Here is a 17,901-nt window from a genome sequence, read left to right on the forward strand (position 1 = left end):
AGTTCAAACTGTTGTAGTTGATAAGGGCGTCGAGGACTCCTACTTAACCTTGAAAGGCTGAGAATTAGGAATAAAGGGAGCATGGTACAATCCGAGGGGGGACAAAGGTAAATTGGTATTGAACGAGGAAGAGAAGAAAGAGGAAGGACAAGGCAGCCATCCCCTCCGCATTAAATGCACTGCAATCACTTAGCTGACCACATTAATGAGGAAATGACCATGAATAATGTTCCCACAGCTAATACTCTAGTGTAAAAACCTTCTACTAAGATCTTGATGGGACAAGTATCAAGAAAGTCTGCTCATAACCCTCAAAATGTAAGATCCAAATGCATCTTTGCTAAGTTATATGAAGCCAAGAAGCACCTGGATCAACGGAAGGTCCAGTTGGAAGAGGAAAAGAGAGAGAGAAATCATCCAATTGTAACATCATCCTCGGACTAAACCCGAGGACGAACACTTAGCCATTTTAAAGCTATTTCCAATTGAATATTAATCACTACACACGTAATTTTGATTTGAATTTCACCTTTTGTCTTATAACGAGTACTTAAAGGTTGACCTTGCATCCCATCTCTATAAATTAATTGTGTGAGTGAATAATAATTGGATTAAAACCAACCCTACCTATCTATTCCACTTTTCGCCCGCCACAATACCAATAAAAAAACTACAAAGAAACTTATAAATTTTGAGTTCAAAAACATAATAAATAAATAAACAATTAACCTCGTCAATTTCAAATTATAATGTTTATTTATCTTTCTCTTTAGTTCTAAAATAAAATATATGTATGTCTTTTCCAAACCAATATCCTAAACACACAAGGTGTAGGGAGGGGGGCGTGATCATCTTTTCAAAAATCACCACTCTCCCTTATATTTTTTGGTAATTTTTTTTTTTTTAGTTATAAATTTAAATAAAGGTCCCAATAGATATTTCCTAAAAATGTATAATGCATTTATATAGACGAATAATGCATCATTCCCACCCCCACCTCCTCTCTAATTACTCTTATACCATAATTAGCCCATTAAATCATAACTCACCTGTGGTTAGATCGGTTTTAATAGTTTGTGTGTGTATATAAATAAATAAATAAATATACACACACACGCACACATAAATACAAGTATACAACATAACACGTGTTTCTACAAAAACTTGTAAACTAAATGGTGTGGGGTGTATTGCCAAAGAAGGGTTTGTCACTTAATAGTAACCACTCGAATTGAGGTCCCATGCAATAGCTTCAATATCAGCCATGGATAAAATCTAATATTCAGAAAATTGACACATCATATGTCTAAGTTGGTGTGGGTTCTTATTTTGGATGGTACCCAGGCCCAATGATGACAAAGGGTCCTGGACCTCCAAAGATGGAGGATTGATTGTTGGTGAACTAGGTCAAGTTCTCCGCGGCCTATTGGGGTCGTTATATGAACCAGTTTGTGTGCAAGTCACATACAGCTCCACAAGGCAAAAAAGCGACTTCCTCCTAAGCAATAAAATATCATTCTAAGTGTTTTAATGTCTTAAAATGACCTTTTATCCTTACAAAATGAGTAAAATAATATTATTCATAATATTCACAATGAGAATGAGTTAAAAATAAAGTATTTAGGGTTTATCTTTTATTGTGTAAACATTTAAAAAAAGTTCTTTCACTGGGTTACTTGGGAAAAATGTTGTAGTGATTCCTCCACCAGTAGTTCCCAGGGGTACTAGGTCTTTAATCCATGGAATCCAAAACGCTGGATCCTTGAACCACGAGGCCTTTAACCTGGGAACCTGAAATGCTAGTTCCTTGGCCACAGGATCTTCCTCCATGCTTACTTGATTTTGTCCTTTTTCTTTACCTTTGTAGGTTTTGCATAAGAACTATACAATACAAATATTCTCAAGTAATTGTTAATTCCTAGGTTAGGATTTACATTATAAAACATATACATATATGCAAATGAACTTCATAAAAATGAGTCAACCACGAGGATCTTGGCCCTAATTCTCAAAAACTTAGTGCTTTTGCACAAGACTTGTGGGATTTGGAACTCAAGTCCAAGTAGCTTTACTTGGACATTTCCTTTTAAGGTAGTCAAGTAAGGAGGATTTTGTGGGAGAGAGTGATATCTAATGTGTGCATGTTTTTTTTTATAAGTTTCTTTAGAGGCTAAGTGATATTTTGAAGGATCTCAAGGATATGGGACGAAGTCCTCCTCCTTGGCTCTCTTATTTTATTCTTTCTTTCTCCCCTCTCCCTTGTTGAACTCTTATAATTCTTAGAAATCTCTCCTGAACCCCCTTTTTGCTATGTTTTGGTGCTCCCTTTATAGTAGACATGGTTTGGGACCCCCAAGCGAGGACGTCCTTGGTCTACTAGGTAAAACCATGTCCTCTAACAGGAATTTGAAGGAGTTCCTTGGGCAGAGTTTTAGCTTACTTTGAAAATTATAACTCAAAAGAGTATTTGACTTTAGCTACAAATGGAAGATGCCTTCTTGGAAAATCAAGGGAATAGGTGGGATATATTCAATATAATGGGTGACAGCTTTGATTGATAAGGACAACTAAGAGGAAGTTATGGGGAGATGCCATGCACATGGAGGAATTGAGTTAGGCCTTTGGTTCAAGCATTCCAAGCAAATACATTAACTAAGGGAAAACTTCAAGATCCTCTTTTTACCAAAAATAACTCCACTACCGACCAAACCACTTCTCCCTTACTACCAATTCAAGATCCCATGGGCTTGGACCATGGGTTACAAAGATGATACCTGGTTTGCTAGGTACTTAATAGCTTTTGTTGGGGATCTGAACATACACCTTGGCTTTCCCATGTGTCAGCCAAGGTCCTCTTCTCAAGGCTTTAAAAGGGCACATCAAGGTCTTAGGGCCTTGATGTTGACTCTTCTTGGTTTGGCATTTTTTCAGAAATGGCATAGATTCCTTATTGCAATGGGTGAGCTTGGAAAGCCTCTGACCATCCTCTCATTTGCTACATGTCCTCTATGCTGACCGAGATCCCTCGGTTCCTATTTCAGGTACTAAACCCGAGGACACCACTTGTCCCTCTCACTTCTCTCTGCCTCTTGATTTTGACAGGACATCTAACGAATCTTTCCATCTTTCAAGGATACATATAAGTGGCTTGTTCCCATACTATCTTTTGGGTTGCCCACGTCCTTCTCATGATCTTATAGACTATCCATGTCCTTCTTAGGATCTTCTAAGCTTTCTCTCAAAGGATTTTCTTTCTAGATGATGGAGATCCCGCTTGTGGCCTAAGTCTAAATCCTCTTCTTTTTTTTTCTTTCTTTTTCCTTCTTTTTGTGCATTTTGGCCTTTATGGTCCTTCTTAACTTCACGAGTTGGGCCTTCTTTTGCTAAGGCCCATGGTCTTTCCTTATTTTTCATGGAATAGGCTTCCCTGTCACATTTTGGTCTTCAACAATTGGCGATCTGTGTGCTTTAATTTCTCTCCTTTCTCTTCTCTTTTCACTTCAGAAAATCCTAGCATTCATTCTATGGGCCGCATTTGAAGCTAGACCTCATGGTATACAAATAAGGGTTCCCTCTTGCTAGTGCTACCTTTACTCACCCGTACTTTCTTTAAATAAAAAAGAAAAAAGAAAAAGAAAGTCAAACACATAAAAAAGGTGTTTTTACTTATAATCATTGAATTTTAACAAATGTATTTTTATTTTTAAAAATTGTGTATTGTAATTGATAACAGATATTTACATTTCTTTAATCTATTTAATCTATGACCTTAGGACCCTTATTAACAAAACCCAAAAACAATAGCTAGATTTCATGAAAAATGAGATTAGAAGGTGCCCAAATTATGGTGTAAGCACTATAATTACTTTTTCAACCTAGGCAATCTCAAAGAAAATTCTCATCAAGGCTATGACCAACTTGATGAGTTACATAGGAATACAATACTACCACATTTTGGGTCTGTTTGGAATACGTTTATTTTGCTGAAATTGAAAACTTTTTACTGAAAGTAGTATAGATAAAGGTAAAAGTTAACTGAAATAGTACAGTGGAACCCATGAATATATAGTACCAAAAAGTGTAGTGTGACTCATGAATAGTAGCAAAAATAAATTAAATAGTAAAATAACTTGGCAAAAATAACTTGCCAAACCGACACTTTATTGGCTAAAAAAAAAATATGAAACTTCAAACAAGTTTGTCAAATTGAAAAGAGGTTTGCCTTATCTCCTTGTGAATAGTACCAATCTTTTCAATGTAGAGTTTGCCTTATTTTATAGATAAGGATTGTTATTTTGGCTATCCCAATTAATTAAAAGATAATACATTAAGCTAACTCCATTTTAATTGAGATTCTAAAACTTCCTTGAGTACAGTTAAAATTTTGTATAGGTGAATAATGAAGTATAGGATACTTCAAATTTTATACACAAGTTTAGCAAGATTTGTCATTAATTAGAAAAAATTAATTAAATATTTATTTGTTGTGTTGTTAAAATGACACTAATCATATTAATTACCTTTTATAGTAAAATTTGAAATAATTTTAACATTTTTCTAAAGTACACGAATGTATTCTTAGCTGAAATTCCTCTACTTTCTCATATGATCCATGGAAAATGAGGTATCATCTATTACTACCAATTGTTTATAAACTTTATTATAATTAATGTGATTGGTATAAAATCAACAATATAATACATACAATTCTTTTTCTTTTTCTTTTTTTATATAAGTGAACACACATACAATACTTATAAGTTATAAGCACTGCAATTACTTTTTCAACTTGGGCAATCTAAAAGAAAATTCTCATCAAGGCTAAGAACCAACTTGATGAGTTACATAATTCAATTACCACGTTTTATATGCTAAAAAAAAAAAACGAAAATCCATACAAGTTTGTCACATTGAACAATGTAATATGAATTAAAAAATAAAATAAAAAACCTCAATGATATGTTAATTTATAAAATATATTTTATAGAAAGGGTAAAAGAAAAAAAAATTAATGACCTAATTACAACTTTGAAGCCAATCTAAAATATATAGATGGTTCTGTCAATATATGTATATAGATGGTAGTAAACTATAGTTTCCAATAACAATAACAATACTATATAGGTTATACCAAGAGTTCTACTTTAGAAGATTACAATAACAATATAGCTATTGTATGTTGATTATTGATTATTGATTAGAACAAATTAATAACAAAGTAAATAAAGTGCTAAGTAAAAGTATAAATCAAATAGAAAGATGAAATGTGGAGGACCAAGAAAGCAAACAATATATATATAATATCATATAATAAGTCTCAATAAAAACATATTAAATAATATGTAATCATTATTTGGGAGCTTGTACTTGCACCTGCGAAAATGGAATAACAAAATTGAAATCACCTGCTAATCAAAATTTAACGCATTCAAAATCTATGATAAATGGTCTAGAGTACACCAATATAAACACAACAATTAAAAAAATAGGCTAAAATGAAAAACTTTATTTCTAAGTTTTATCATAATTTATTTCAATCCTTAACTTTTCAATTTAATCCTCTAAGTTTCAAAAGTGTTTAATTTAGTCCTCTATTAGACCTTAATTATTAAATTTATTATCTTAATAGTTTTTCTAAATTAAATTTTTTTTTTTAAAAACCAAAAATTAAAAATGACGTCGTGAATTAATTTACCCGCAAGTCAACTTTGAGAAAGAGAGATCGAGAGAGAGCTATTAGTCCTGTCTCGACTAATACCTCAAGAACCCTAATAACTTTTTTTTTTTTTTTTTTTGGGAGAAACAGAACCCTAATAACTAATAGACAAGGTGACAGTGAATTGAGTCCATGACTCATGAGGACACAACGTTGTAGGATGCACTATGTATTTTTAGCTTGCCTATTGAAATTTTCCTAAATGGTTGTCTGAGATTTCTTTTAAATCCTATTGTATTACGAGGTGCAAATTGGGAATTGTAGATACATGGTATTTGTGACATTATGGCAAGGAAGATGGATGGATGCTGTTGTCCTTATTATCTGTAGCTGAGACTTTTTATTTTTTGGATGTGAGTGTTGATACGTATTTGATGGGTTTCATAGGTTGTAAAAATGATGGAAAAGATTCATGGTATGTTAATGTTTTTGACTTAATGATTATTTCAAGGCTGAATTTTTTTTTATCAACTGTCATATTGTCCATTCCTAAATGGTTCTTAGAGGCTTCAAGGCAAAGATGGGATGGTGGGTGTAGGGGTGGAAGGACGGGACCGGTGAAGTGAGAACTGGGAGTCTGGGAATGACAGATGAGAGAGCCTAGGCTAGGCTCAGTGGGTAACACGATGTCGTTTTTAATTTATGGTTTTAAAAAAAATATAAATAAATAATTTAATAATTAAATATTAAAATATGACTAAAATGACATCATTTTGGGGGCCTAAGGACAAAGATAAACGGAGGGCTAATAAAGAGCTAAATTGAACACCTTTGAAATTTAGACTGAATTTAACATTTTTAAAACTTAGAGAATTGAATTGAACCAAATTTTTGGTAAAGTTTAGGAACCACATTAGTATTTTACCCCTAAATCAATCAATCTTTGGCCACAAAATCCTAAAGTCTATATATGAAAAAGGCAATTTTAAGGTAATTTTAATAGGCACTTATCATGACTGCATTTGTATAAAAAAAATGGTGATGTGACAATATTCTAATGGAGTATTTGAATCTCAATGCAAAATATATTTAATAATAATGGCATGTAAAATTATGAGGCTTCGAAAACTTAGGTGACAAAATATTATGAAGTCTTTGCAATTTTATATATAATATATATTATAGATATAGATAAGGATGTTTAGGCCATTGTAGCTGGTTTTGGGAGGGCTTTTTGAGCCACATTGACAGCGTTGGAATCCTAGAAACACTAATTATTGTTGCCATCATTGGATCAGCTTTTAGATGCAATTTTTGTTAGCATAGTGGTTGATTACCACTGGTCCCCTCCTATAAGAGAGAGAGAGAAAAAAAAAGAAAAAAAAAAAAAAGAGAGAGAAAGGATATCAAATTTGAAGATATTTGAATCTCATATTAGATCCAAAACCACTTCAAGCCTAAAATACTACATCAAATCCAAAACCTAAACCAGTGGCGGAGCCAGGATTTAACTCAAGGGGGGGCAAAATTTATATACACTATGCATGCATATTGCAACACACACATATTACATATATGTTGGATAGTTGTAAAGGATTTTTTTTTTTTTTTTTTTGCATAAATAAGCCATCTTCTTTTATATATATATATATAGAGTAAAAATTCCATTTATAATTGAAAGTATTTTTAGTAATTAAGTATGAACACCAAATACAACTAACGTAAGTTTGTGTTATTATATAATTATCTCAAAATTTTGGTTTATTATACAAAATTTTATGAAGTAGGATAATTATTACATAAAGAATTTTTTTTAGTAAGGATCCACATGGTGAAGTGGAGAATTGACACCAAGTCCCAGCCAAAGCTAAAGAAAGAGATGCAACTTTGAGATGGATATATTGTTAAACCAAATACAAACATTCTTCTTGCTAAAATTTAAAAGCCACTCAACTATTTTTTTTGCTAAGCCAGGGGGGGCAACTGCCCCCTCTCGACCCCCCCTGGCTCCGCCCCTGACCTAAACTACCACATCGTATCCAAACCATTGCATTAGATCCAAAGGAGAGAGAGAGAGAGAGAGAGAGAGAGAGAGATAGAGCATATTGGAGCTTGTTAGTATGGTGGCGTCAAAGAGAGAACAAATCAGAGAGAGAGAGAGAGAGAGAGAGAGAGAGAGAGATCAAATCAAATCTCATATTGGAGCTTGACTTGAGGAGAATCTTAGTTCTCAAAGTCAAATGATTTGTTTAAGTTGTATAGTTTATATATACATATACACACACGGATGTGTGATCACCAATAAAAGTAATTTATGGTTCTTGTCAAATGAAGATGCATTTGGATTATTATTATTTTTAGCTTATTAACTTATTTACTTTTATACAATTTTTAAAAAAGAAGAAGGCATAATTGTACCTTTTTTCTTTCTCTTTTAGGGCTAAAAAAGAAAAAGAAAAAAAGAAGCCTAATCTAAATGTGTGCCATGTATTCAACAAGTTATGTTTGTGTGCAACATTCGTGCAAGCTCACTTTATCAAAACCAATTAAAAGGTTATGGGGTGGGGGATATGTTTTACTCGCCCCGCCCCTCCCCAAATGTAATATATACTTATGTATTATATATTTAACTTAATTATACATATAAGGTAATTTTTTTAATACTTATCCTAGTAATATTGTACACATTCTGATGCTATTTTAAAAAAACCTTTGTCTCTAGTTTTCTTTCAGTAATCTTGCGGTCATCATTTCTCTTCATATTTCATCTTTATCTCATCAATGCCATAGTTATTTCATTAGGATTAATAAAACATTTTCAAACCACTCTGAACCCAACTTGCCTTGTTTTTCCTCGCTTCAAAGAAAAAACAAGGTGGGGAAGGGGTACCCATGATCCAACCCTCTTCATTGCCATCCCAAGACTATAGTCCCATATCATCTAATATAACCTTCACCTCTCTCTCTCTCTCTCTCTCTCATAATATGGGAGATCCATGTCCAACATAATCAATTGAAGTCATGATCACCAAAACAAAAAGTTTAAAGGTTAGAGGTGAATAGTTTTCTTTCGTCAAACAGTGTTATCCGCTCACTGGGGTTCCATGGACTCTGACTTTATAGAACGACTACAACACATTAACTTAACGAAGGAGGAAGGAGAGGTCATCAGTGTTTGATCAAACCACAGGGAGAAAATACTTGAAGAGTGTTTCCTAAGCCTACTTGGTCGTTTCCTTACGACAAAACTGATCAACACTTGGGCTGCCAAGAACCTTTTACGATATGTGTTGAAATTTGGGCAAGACCTGAAGATTACGGATATCGGGGATGGTCTCTTCTAGTTCAAATTCTCCATGGAAAGTCAATTGAAACAATGGTCCATGGAGTTTTGACAACCAACTGCTGCTGTAACGTCGTTGGGAAAAGGGCATGACGGCATTTTCGGTGGAATTTACGCATATTTCGTTCTGGGTGCAGGTATTGGGGTTGCCTTTTGATCTATTTAATGAAGTTGCAGGTAAGGATATAGGCAGTGGAATTGGCAAAGTCCTCGATGTCGATTGCAAGTCTATTGCTTCTGAACAGGCCCGGTTTCTCCGTATACGAGTAGAGGTGCCATTGGATAAACCAATACGAAGGGGAGCTCTAGTTCGTAGTCCGGAGGGGGATGAGGTGTGGGTAGCTTTTCAATATGAAAGGCTGTTGGGGTGGTGTTATAATTGTGGTATGTTAGGACATGAGGCGAGGGCTTGCTCTGTTAGTCCGGTAGTAATGGAGGAAAGACCATACGGTGAATGGCTAAGGGTTGGTTCTCGAAGGGGAAGAGAAGCTCGGGGAAGAAAATCGAACAGTCCACCATGCTGGAGCAGTGAGTTTCAGGGTGACTTGGTGGCAAGGGACCCCCACCTGAACCAAATCGTGCTCAGCATGATGAGGTTTCAAACGGAAATCCTGCAAACATTCCAAGTGGCATGAGGATCATGGATAAACAAGTTGCTAATTTCACGGGATTGGAGGGATCGGAGGAACCTAAGGATTCTACTCCGTTCCAAAATGGGATTTCTACTCACTTTCAAACTGCAACAGATCAGGATAATTCGGATATTTGGATGCACACAGATAGAGGAATGGACTATTATCCCGAAAATATTGGAGATAGCTTTATTAGTGTGCCTAGCTATCACGTATGAGGATATTTGTGGGAAGGAGGTTTTGGCACATTCTGAGGAAATCCTAGCCACAACATCAGGTGCTTTGCAGTCACGTGGCTCCTCATGTAAGAATAATAAACAGCCTCAGACTAGTGTACGCAAGTGGAAGAAAATAAAAAGAAAAGGGAAAAAACAAGCACCTGGCCACAAGATAGATACGAATCACGATGATGTAGCTGTGGGGTAGAAGCGAAACATGGCTTTCAGTGGGAAGGAAGACATATAGGAAGGAGGTAAATGACTCAAGGGTCAAAGCAATGATCAACTATGCACAATGGTGGAGGCTGAGATATAGCCCTGCCGAGCACAATGAATATCTTAAGATGGAACTGCCCGGGGAACCTCCGTGCAGACATTGTACTCTCTCACTTGGTGAGAGAAAAAGTTCTCAATGTTTTGTTTCTAATGGAGACAAAACAAACGGTGGAAAAAAAAATGAGGAAAATTCAATCAGACTTACGGTATAATTCTATGCTTGCTGTTCCTTGTGTACATAGAGCTGGGGGGTTAGCCATGTTTTGGAGTTATTTAAGACACCTACACTCTGGAGATTCAATACTGTGGGTTTGTGTCGGAGATTTTAATGAGATCTTGAGCTTAGATAAGAAGCAAGGGAGGATTCCAAGATCAATTAGGGCTATGGAGGAATTTTGAAGTACACTGTTACATTGTGGATTGATAGACCTTGGGTATTGGGGGAATATATTTACTTGGAGAAATGGTCGCCCCGGTGAAGCTTTTGCCCAAGAAAGATTGGACCGAGCTTGTGCATCTATCGAATGGAGAGAGAAGTTTCCTCATGCCGTGGTTTGGCACCTTCAAGCATCATACTCGGATCATGATCCAATTTTTCTTACTCTTCAAGGAGATCATGGGCAGAGTAGTAGAAGAAAGAGGATCCCAAAAAGGTTTGAAGAAAAATGGACCCTGATTGTGAAAATGTTATCCAGGAAGCATGGAATAGAGCTACTCTGATGGGAAGCCCTATGTTTCGACTATTCACGAAAATAAGAAATTGTAAAAAAAAGGTTAAAACTTTGAAGTTTGAAGACATCCCCAATCAATAAGGATATGTGCAATCCTTATGCTCCGTAAGTTAAAAAAAAAAAAAAAAACCCATGTAGTCCAAAACCTCAAACTAAAAGCCCAAAAGCAAGCGATATTGGGCCAGATCAACCAGCCCATCATTTCCTGGGCGTTACACCTCGGCCCCACTTTGCTTTCTTACTCGACGCTGACTTTTCTCCCATCAAATAAAAAAAACCAGAAAAACAAAAATCACGCGTTAGAGAGAGAGAGAGAGATTTGTGAAGGTAGTAGTAGAAAAAGAAGAAGAAGAAGAAGAAACACAGAGAGAGAGAGAGAGAGAAAGAGAGAGAGAGAGAAAGAGAAAGAAAGATGATGTCAGGGGGCAATTACACGAGCTTAGATAACCAAAAGGTCTCAGGATCTGTTCCTGTAAGTACTCACTCATTTCTTTTCTTTAAATCTCTATTTCTTATTCCTTCATTTTTACCTCCAATTTAGTTTTCTATAAATGTTAATATGTAGCATTTAGATCTCAATCTCTCTCTCTCTCTCTCTTTTCTTATTTTGTTGCAGGCTGTACCAGATCCAGGCCAAGTCACCGTCAAATTCACAGGTAAAAAAAGAAACGTTTATTTATTTATTTATTTATTTTGTGTATTAGGCTTTTAGCTCGGTGGACTCACTGGATTAGTTTTATAAAATTGCAAGATTGAATTAATTTTGAATGTTATTATTATCGTTGTAGGGTTTTTTTTTTTGAATGAATTGAAATTTGTTAAATTTGTAGATTCAACACTTCAAACGTTTCCTCCATCCGGAGCGCAAGGGAAGATCTCCGGGGCTTCTCTCCCTCCTCGAGATGCTGACGGTATATATCATCTGATTTTATTTGAAATTTCATTACACATTTGGTCTCCAATGTGTATATATATAAGGAAATTGACTAGTTTTTGTGTGTTTAGTCGCGACCCTGAAAATGAGCTGCTGAAAAAACATTTATTGGTGCTGGGTATGCCCTGAAAATCGGGTAATCGAATCCAAATTCAGAACTTGCTATGATCAAATTATACCTTGAAACCAACACATCCAAAGCAAGTGTAAATGATTATGATAAGTTGATAACTAAACAAATCATAAGAAACACGCAGAAAAAAACTAATCAAAGTGATTGAAAAATTGCACAGATCAGTTCACAAAATGCATAGATCTATTGTCAAAATTCACAAACACATAGACCAAATGGCATTTTTGTTTTTCCTTTGCAATGGGTTGAGTTTGAGGTCATGGTTTCATTGCTGTACAAGTGCTTGAGTTGCAATTATCTGTAAATAAATAAGTAAAAATAAGCTAAGATGCACAAAACAAACACAATGACACTAAACACACGACTGGAGATGGACAATGCGACTAGAAAACATCTTTAAAATGAGGACACGAAAAAGTGGGGATACATCAGTAAATAAATGCATATTATATCATGCTATGTATATGCCAATGGGTTCTAGCTAAACTAGGAAAATGGCACCTCTTTTTGTAAGAGTAAGGTGAAGGGTGAGCTTGTGGGTTCAAGGGTCATCAGGTGCTTGTGTAATAAACATTTATTTATTCATTTTTATTTAAATGGTATGATGTTCATCATTTAGACATTAACAAATGAAGACATCATTTTTAAGTGGTATAATTGATGCTAGGGCTTGTTCAGACTTCAAACCATGATTAAGGATGATTGTTGTGTTTAGTACATTTCTAAAATTTTATATTATTTTATTTGAAGAGTGTCTCAGGAGTGTTCATAAAGTGTCAGACCTGAGACATGACACCTTTATTTATTGTTTTTGTTTCATGGAAAAGGGGTTTAGATGGTTGGGTTTCACCATGTAGAACTTGGTGCTCTTGTTCTTTTGTAGTAGGCAACTGCTTTTTAGTGTTTGTTTGTTTAATCTTAAAATTAGTTTATTTGCTTATTGGGTACAACCTTTTTAAGCATTACTTTCTAGGTACAGTTTATTTAAACCTCACTTATTAAAACAGGCCTCCACAAAATTTCAGTTGTATCTAATGGACAGGCATTTAGATATGTTTTTTATTTGTTTGGGAATGTGGTTCTTGTGAACTGGATCTATATGGTAATGGGAAGAAAACTCTTGTACGTATGCTTGAAATGCTTTAGATGAGCTAACAAAGGGTTGAAATAGGCACAATAAATTGCAAATGAGCTCTAGCTCAAAACGCTCTCCTCCCCTATAAGAATTGGAAGGGTGAGGCTGTGGGTTCCATAATCATTTCAGGTGCGTGCATAACTTACCAATAGACAAAAGGATAAAAAAATCAGGATAAGCTGAAGGTTGGGGGTTGTAAAACCAAAATATGGCATTGAGATGCAGGATGTCAGCAGAAATTCTAGGGTTCTTGGAATTAAACATAAGGGCTTAAAAGATTTTTTGATGATTACAAAATTTCCATAAGGTGAGACTGCTTATGAAGAAATAAAAAGTATTCACATCTGATTGTGATTATTGAAATTGTAATGAAATTGAATTTATTTATCAAAAAATAAATAAATTGTAATGAAATTGAATTATTGAAGGGTGTGCAAAAGTGAGAAATGACTGCCAGCATCATGTCAGTAGTTTCATAGGTCTTACTTCTAGAGAAGAAACCATTTCACTTTAAGCGCCTTTCTTTGTGTTTCTTTAGGCTGGCAGTGGTAAAAATAAGTACCAGCTATAACATTTGAATGAAGTCAGTCATTGCAACATTTCTAGATTTTCCATTGACATATGAATATTCAATAGAAGAATTTACAGAGAGTCATTATATTGCTTGTATCTGGTTCAGCTGCACCCTATCGACATCCAATCAATCTTGACCTCAGAAGTTAAAAGAACATATCTGGATCACACATTGCTTACTAATTAGAGCACGAATAAACACTGAAAAATCACCCACTTAGCCAGACACATGGCACCATGAAGAGTGCCTCACTATGGTTTTTTTGAAACAGTACTGCTGCAGTAAGAGCAATTGTAGTAAGATTTGATTTGATTTCCACATGGGGCATACTTCATGAACTTTCCACAAAATTGGAACTGCAGGCTGAGTGGCTGACTCAAAGTGATTGAGATAAATAGGCAATGTGTATTTCAATAACAGACCTCTGCTAGTAGTAATGACATTGTTGTCAACTGTCAACAGGCTGATTGAAAGAACATTGATGGTAATTTGTGATTTAGTGTTTATAGGACCACTAATTTATCAGAAATATTCTTAAATGGTGTAGGTGTGCAGAATAACCCATACAACCCGCCCATTATGCCTCAATGGTAAAAGTGAGAGCCTAAGCTAGTAAGCTGTAAACCCAGACAGGTTTGATCCCTAGCTGTTGCATCTGAGTTGCAATTACCTGATGTGCAAGCTTAAGGGGGGACCCATGTCCCGAGTTTTCTCTGGCCACCACAAGTCTGAAGGGCATGTGTTGTTCAGGTCTCGGTGATTGCAAAAAAAGAAAAAAAATGGGCTGTGATGACAGTGACCTCATTACTTCCTCTCATGATTCATCCCATACATAATTTGCATGTCTCTTATGTTTCGGTGTGAAGTAAATAATACTTTGTGCAAAAGGTGTTGGAACAGTTGAATGTACCTTCTCATACACCTGGCACACTGTCAATATTGCATTTGTTATCAAATAATGACTACTGATTAATTTCAACTGGTGCAGATACATTTTCAAAACCAGTGGCTGGTTCTGATGAACCCCAGCAGAGTGGTTGGTTTCGGACATTCACAGTTGCTTCCTACAAACCATACTTTGATGTTGACACTACGGATGTTGTGGAGAGAATTAAAGATTCACTCTTTCCATTTAGGGGAACTTTTAATGAAAAAACTTCTAGCAATCCAGATTTGTAAGTAGATTTTCTGTTACTTCACTAATGAGTTATCCTTGAATAAAAATTTAAGTTGGGATCTACTGCTTAATTTCTTCATAAATTGTTTAAATAATTTTAAATTTGAGGAAATAATGAAAATCAAGTGTTTCACTTTTTCGATACACAGTGTCATATATATATGTATGTATGTATGACACTGTAAAATTCTGTTTGGCATTTGCTAGTGGTGCAACTCTCATGGTCTGTGCTTGGTAACACTGCATTTATTTTGCTTCTCAATATATTTGTTTATGTAATAAATTCTGTAGCCATACTTACAAAAAAATATAAATTCTGTAGCCATAATTCATTGAGATTAATCATGAAGTTATGGTCCATTCAGTAGCAGTATTCTTATCTACATTCACCCTAAGAATGAACTATCCTTTGTTTCACGGGATGGATTTCATTGACATGGGTAGATCAGAAGTGCTTTTTGCAGGCATACCACTCTCATTTCAAGAATCAATAGCGGCTTAAAGATAGAATATTCAGCATCGCTATGATCTCCTGTCATCTCTACGTGAATTCTGACCATAGCTTTTCATCTTTGATTAGCATTACCATTAGCAAAAGTTTGCTTGATTTAATAATAGCTGTCTTGACTTGCTTACTAGCTACCTTCCTGATTTATCATACTTTTACTGGTGGATTTAGAGTTCTAAACTGGTACATTAGGACAACGGTGGCTTTCTATTTTCTCCTTTCTGTGAACTTATGATAATCAGCATATTTAAAGATCCATATTTTGTTTCTGTTACAACTTTTAGTTTCAGATTTCCAGTTATGATTTGTTTTAGACAATAGCACAAAATACTCTATTTGCAATTTCACCAAGTTATTGATTTTTGTTCAACAATTATTTTACATTAGTTGACAATCTTTTTCCTTCAGTTATGAGATTAAGATATTTCATTCTCTGTTATTCATGTGTTTATCGTATTTAATTTAAGCTTAGTACATATCCATGTGTCCCTAATAGGCTAATATATATAAGTTGTAAAATTTTACTTTCTTTGTTGATCCTTTTCATGCCTTTTGGTATTAATGCCAAGGTGATAGTGGGGTGTGTTTTTACTCACTAGCTGAATGTTGTTGTAGGTATTAGATGTGCTCATTAAGTATTAGAAGTTACTTAAGAGTTAGTTTCATTGCACCTATTTGTGTGCACCCTTCCCCCGTCATATGATAAAGGCACCTGTTGTATCATTTTAAATTTCAAATGCCATGCAGGTATGGACCATTCTGGATATGCACTACCCTCATATTTGTAGCAGCTTCTATTGGCACTTTTGTGACCTATGTAGCACACAAGCTGAAGAAAAAAGAATGGAATTATGACATAAATTTGGTAACTTGGTCTGCGGGAGTGTTCTATGGTTACGTCACTATTGTACCTCTTGTATTGTACGTAATCCTTAAATACTTCTCAGCTCCATCTGGCCTTGTTCAGCTGTTTTGTCTCTATGGCTACTCCCTATTTGTCTTTATTCCAGCTCTGGTAAGTCTCTGATTTTCTTAACTAAATTTTCCAATAACACCCATTTTCCATATTAACACTGTCGCCAGTAGTTCAGTGAGACTAATTCCTATACAGAAGAGCCCATGTTTTGATATTAGGTTCACATGAAAGTCAAGTCTAAATTTTATAATATGTTATAATGATGAGTCTGTCTATTTTTTAATGTTTTATAATGACCACCTTGTTTAGTAGCATAATATTCATGGCATATTCAGTAAATATTAGTGACTACTATTATTACCGTTTGGCTGCAGTGTCTCTCTGTTGTGCCATTGGAAATCTTTAGATGGGTTGTAGCAGGTGTAGCTGGGTTAATGTCAGCTACATTCGTGGCTCTTAACCTCAAAGCCCACATTAAGTCAGCCGGTGAAAGGTGGTTCATCATAGTGGCTGGCATCTTTCTATTGCAGCTGGGGCTGTCTGTTGTACTAAAGCTCTACCTATTCACTGTAACTGTGTAAGGACGAACTGGTTATACCTCAGGTGGAATGAACAGAATTGTAGATCGAAGAAAAGAGTTTTTTGGTCCTTTGGCTTTCTATTCTTATGATTCATAGTAGAGATGTTATTAGCTGATCAAGACCTCATTGCTATTCATTGATCTGTAGCAAATATAAATTCAAATGAATATTCTTCTATTGACACAATTACAATCTCGTCACCGTCAAACTTTATTGAGAGGAAGACAAGGGCCTAAAGAAAATCAGTGGGAGAAACCTCTTGAGCTTGTGTACCATGACATACATATATAAAATATAGTTCTTTGATTGTAATTTTAAGCTCTATAATTTTGCATTTCTTATATGCTCCGTATACAGCTTGGTGGAACAATGGTTATTGCTAAATATTAAACTGTTGTACTTTGTTAGTTTCTTGAATCAATTATGTTAGAGCATTCGCACTGGCATTGCTATATGCCATATGTTGGCAAATTTTGCCATCAAAACACAAATCAAGCTCCATCTAGACTGCTAATTGTAAATATTTTTACAATATTGCTACAGTACCATCTTACATATAAGATGGTACTGTAGCAGCTAATATTTATTTTTTACTAATTTATTCTCTCTCCTCTAACTGTCTCCCACTTTGTCTCTCCGCCTCCCACATCTCTCTCTCATTTCTTTGCCTCTTCATCACTCTCTTTAGTCTTCTGGTTTCATCACTTCATCACTTCACTCTTCACTCTTTATCGCTTCGGTCTTCACTCTTCACCATTTTCTTTATTTTTTCTCTCGTCGCCTACCCATCTTTGCCGACCCATTGGTGGTTATGGGTTGTATGTGGGTTTGGTTGGGTTTTGGGTTTGATGGGTTTTGGGTTTGATGGGTTTCAAGATTGGTTTGTTCTGGGTAGATCGGTGGTTATGATTTGTAGATGGGTTGATCTGTGGTTGATGGTTGTTGATGGGTTTGGTTGTGAAATTGGCATGGGTCAATGGGTTGCGAAATTGGCGTGGGTCCAGTGTTTGTAAGATTGGCATGGATCGGTGTGGGTGGTGTTGGCCATGGGTGATGGGTTTTGGTAGTGGGTATGGGTGGTGCTGGG

General features: G+C 35.3%; 1 protein-coding gene across 1 annotated transcript; it reads left to right on the plus strand.

Annotated features, from left to right (window-relative positions):
* Positions 1-11,140: 11,140 nt before the first annotated feature.
* Positions 11,141-17,221, plus strand: LOC126717870 (uncharacterized). The gene is made up of 6 exons (XM_050419812.1): positions 11,141-11,328; positions 11,473-11,512; positions 11,687-11,767; positions 14,621-14,807; positions 16,065-16,332; positions 16,608-17,221. The coding sequence occupies exons 1-6, from the start codon at positions 11,269-11,271 to the stop codon at positions 16,812-16,814; spliced, it is 843 nt and encodes a 280-aa protein (XP_050275769.1). The 5' UTR covers positions 11,141-11,268; the 3' UTR covers positions 16,815-17,221.
* Positions 17,222-17,901: the final 680 nt, after the last annotated feature.

Source organism: Quercus robur, chromosome 3 (genome assembly GCF_932294415.1).
Source record: "Quercus robur chromosome 3, dhQueRobu3.1, whole genome shotgun sequence".
In the NCBI taxonomy this organism is placed as follows: Eukaryota; Viridiplantae; Streptophyta; class Magnoliopsida; order Fagales; family Fagaceae; genus Quercus; species Quercus robur.